Raw genomic sequence first — 3,413 nt, 5'->3', positions numbered from 1 at the left:
ATAAATATGATTTATCTTTTTTTAAAATTATGCAATAAATAATAACTAATTTCTTATTCAAAATAAATAAAAATAGTTTACATGTAAAACAATGCAGGTATTAATTCCTTCTATACATAATGCATGTATTACCTAAAAAACTCTTAGACATGATTTTTTAACAGTGACGTGTTTTTTATAGCCTACATTATTTTTTTTAATCTGCATGCACATTCGTGCATAAACACATTTGTGAAGCGACAGAATAGGTCGTTTCTCAACAAAATACTATAAGCAGTTACCTCGCAAATTAAACCTCAACCCCCTCCAGCAGCAAATAAAAGTGACAGGATGTATTTTTCTCAACCGAGCAGACTATTATTATTCTAATTTGTTTTTGTTTCCTTTCGTAGCCTTCATTTTAATAGTTGGCGTGAAAATACAATCAAATTTGCAGCAATTAGCGCGGCAACATTGTTTTAAAGAAATATCATACTAGGATAAAACGACGCAAATGAGTTCTTTAATTATAACATTAATCGAATATAGACTATAATAACGAAAAATAAAACACCATTATTTTAAAATATAACATCCACATATTTTGTTTAAAAAATATACAAACACAAACAAATCCGTACAATTAAATGAAACGATTTTGGGGGGGGGGGTAATAAAGAAATCCCACGCTGTTTTTATTTTTGATGCGATAAAACTGTATTTATGCTGCAATGTTGAAAATCCCTTTAGTAAACCTTGGATGCCAAACCTGCACATGCAGCGCGGGGACATTTGAGAGAAGATGAAGTATTTCTTGCTAGTAATAAAAAGGGGGGGAAAAGGATGCCCATTGCCTGAATTATGAGCGGGCTTTGGTGACGCTGAGAGGGCCGCATGCTGCTCTTCTCGGCGCCCCAGAGGAGGCATCATCAGAGCTGATATATAGCTCAGCTCCACTTTACCTTTACAAAAGAAAGAATCATCCAGCTTTGGTTGAGGGGGGGAAAATCCTTGAGACTAACTGCGACAACTCAAACAAACCTGTGTCCATCCGTCGAGCTAATCCAAACCTCTGCAGAATACAAAACGAAAGGACGCAAAAGGACGGCAGCGGAAAGTGAACTTTTATGCGTAAAAAGGCTTAAATAGGCTACGGATTGTGATTTCTCTCCCTCTCTCCCTGATGCCCCCTTTCCGTCCTCCTTCTCCACCCCCACCCTTCCCCAATTGACTCCACGAGGCTATTCTAGTAAGTCACCACACGACTAAATTAGACCAAAGATGATATGAGTACAACGCATGATAATTCCGCCGGGCTCCTCCTCCTTCCAGCCATGCATCCTAATTAATGGGACACCCCGCGCCCCCCCAGTCGCAAAAAGCTCGGCGCTGGACTGCAACATAGTCAAAGAGTGAAAGGGAAGAGGGGGAAAGTGCTACTGGAAATAATTGATTAGCTAGCAGTCAATGATAACTTGTTAGTGATCGTCAAGTGTTTGGAGCTCGCCATTTTCAGGGAGGCTTCTCGCTGCAGAGGAGCACTTTGAAGGCATCCCGTTTTGGAATAAGATTGTCCACCTCCACTCGTCCTCTGTTATGTGACTTTGGCCAGCCATCTCCCCGCATAGCCCGACTGCTTTCAAGAGCTGCACCCATAACGAGTCCAACTCAGCACCAATGATGACATCCAAAGAAGTGGCCAAATGTGATGCGGGGGAAAACAGGAGGCGAAGCCCGTTGGACCACTTGCCGCCCCCCGCCAACTCCAACAAGCCGCTGACCCCCTTCAGCATCGAGGACATCCTCAACAAGCCGTCCGTCAAGCGAAGTTACACCATTTGTGGCACGGCTCATCTCATTTCGTCCAGCGAGAAGCACCGCGCCTCCAGCCTGCCTCTGTCCAGCCGAGCTCTGCTCACCCAAACGTCGCCGCTGTGCGCCCTGGAGGAGCTGGCCAGCAAAACATTTAAAGGGCTGGAAGTCAGCGTGCTACAGGCGGCAGAAGGTAATCATATTCATTTAGGTCCGGAATAAATATTTACAGACCACCACAAATATTCATTAATAGAGATAATATTTTATTTATATAAATATATATCTTATTTTCTATATTTTGGCCCTATATATATTTATGGATTGGACACATTTGCTATAGATTTAATATACACTTACTTGCATTCGCCATTGGTGCGTAATACAAGGGATTGGCTCCGTTTTGATTGGTAGCGCTGACGTATTAATCCAACAATATGAATTGCTGATTGCAGTGCGCTGCACCACTTTATTTATTTTATTCTTTTTTCTTTTTTTTTTTTTTTTGCAGTTATTTTTCAAAATATTAGACAATATTTCCTAGAATGGCTTAAAAAAAACTTTAACCGCAAAAACATTTAAATTTTTGGGTTTAAAAATTTTTTTTTGAAAATTTCCCGCATTTAACGGTATCCCCATCCTCTCCAGGCCGCGACGGCATGACTCTATTCGGCCAGAGAACCACCCCGAAGAAGCGCCGGAAGTCCCGCACGGCCTTCACTAATCATCAAATCTACGAGCTGGAGAAGCGCTTCTTGTACCAGAAGTACTTGTCCCCTGCCGACCGGGACCAGATCGCCCAGCAGCTCGGCTTGACCAACGCGCAGGTCATCACGTGGTTCCAGAACCGCAGGGCCAAGCTAAAGCGGGACCTGGAGGAGATGAAGGCCGACGTCGAGTCGGCCAAAGCCATCGGTCAGGTCCCCTTGGACAAGTTGGCCAAGCTGGCCGACCTGGAGAAATGCGCCAACGGCACGCTGGGCCATCCACGAGTCGACTCCCCCACGCGGGCAGGCCAGCAGGAGCACGAGCTCGGCCAGAAACTAAGGAGGTCCCCGCTGTCCCCTTTCTCAGACCACACAACGAGCAAAGAGTGCTCAGAGGACGAGGACGTGGAGATTGACGTGGATGACTGATAGCGCGGCGTGCAGGGGGGCGAAGCGTGCACCGGAGCCCCCCGCCCCACCAAAAATTAAAGAACAAATAGACGGCGGAAACAAACATCGTCGTGGACTTCCTTGTATAATTACTGCTTATATTGTGTACCATTTTCAGAATATGATGTACCAAAATGTAATTATACTTTTATATGCGGGCGCACATAGTGAATAAGCATGGACAAGAAGTAATATGCAGTGGTAATTCACGATGTAACAGTCTTTGCAATCAAAGCAATATGGTCAAAAATGACACGTGTAATTTATTATATTGTTTTTTTTTTTTTTTTTTTTTCAACACGCGCGCACACCTCCACACACACCCCAACACACACACGCACACCTATTCGTTCCATTTCTTTCCTTATATGGCCTCACCCAATTATGTTTTGCATGCAAATGCATGATTTGAGTTGTGATCACTATAGTCTATTTATTTTCCTTTTTTCATAATTATTACTATTT

The 3,413-nt window shown here is 43.4% G+C and overlaps 1 protein-coding gene across 1 annotated transcript; it reads left to right on the top strand.

Annotated features, from left to right (window-relative positions):
• Positions 1-1,511: 1,511 nt before the first annotated feature.
• lbx1b (ladybird homeobox 1b) lies at positions 1,512-2,927 on the top strand. Its single transcript, XM_057843793.1, has 2 exons — positions 1,512-1,984; positions 2,440-2,927. Exons 1-2 carry the CDS (start codon positions 1,657-1,659, stop codon positions 2,925-2,927), a joined length of 816 nt encoding a protein of 271 aa, XP_057699776.1. The 5' UTR covers positions 1,512-1,656.
• Positions 2,928-3,413: the final 486 nt, after the last annotated feature.

This window comes from Corythoichthys intestinalis, chromosome 8 (assembly GCF_030265065.1).
Source record: "Corythoichthys intestinalis isolate RoL2023-P3 chromosome 8, ASM3026506v1, whole genome shotgun sequence".
Lineage (NCBI taxonomy): Eukaryota > Metazoa > Chordata > Actinopteri > Syngnathiformes > Syngnathidae > Corythoichthys > Corythoichthys intestinalis.
This window is presented reverse-complemented; position numbering and strand designations above follow the sequence as displayed.

Bases quoted from the DNA above. Each gene is read 5' to 3' on its own strand.
- lbx1b (XM_057843793.1), top strand. From the start codon at position 1,657: ATGATGACATCCAAAGAAGTGGCCAAATGTGATGCGGGGGAAAACAGG. The intron at 1,985-2,439 runs GTAATCATATTC...CATCCTCTCCAG, and splicing joins CGTGCTACAGGCGGCAGAAG to GCCGCGACGGCATGACTCTA.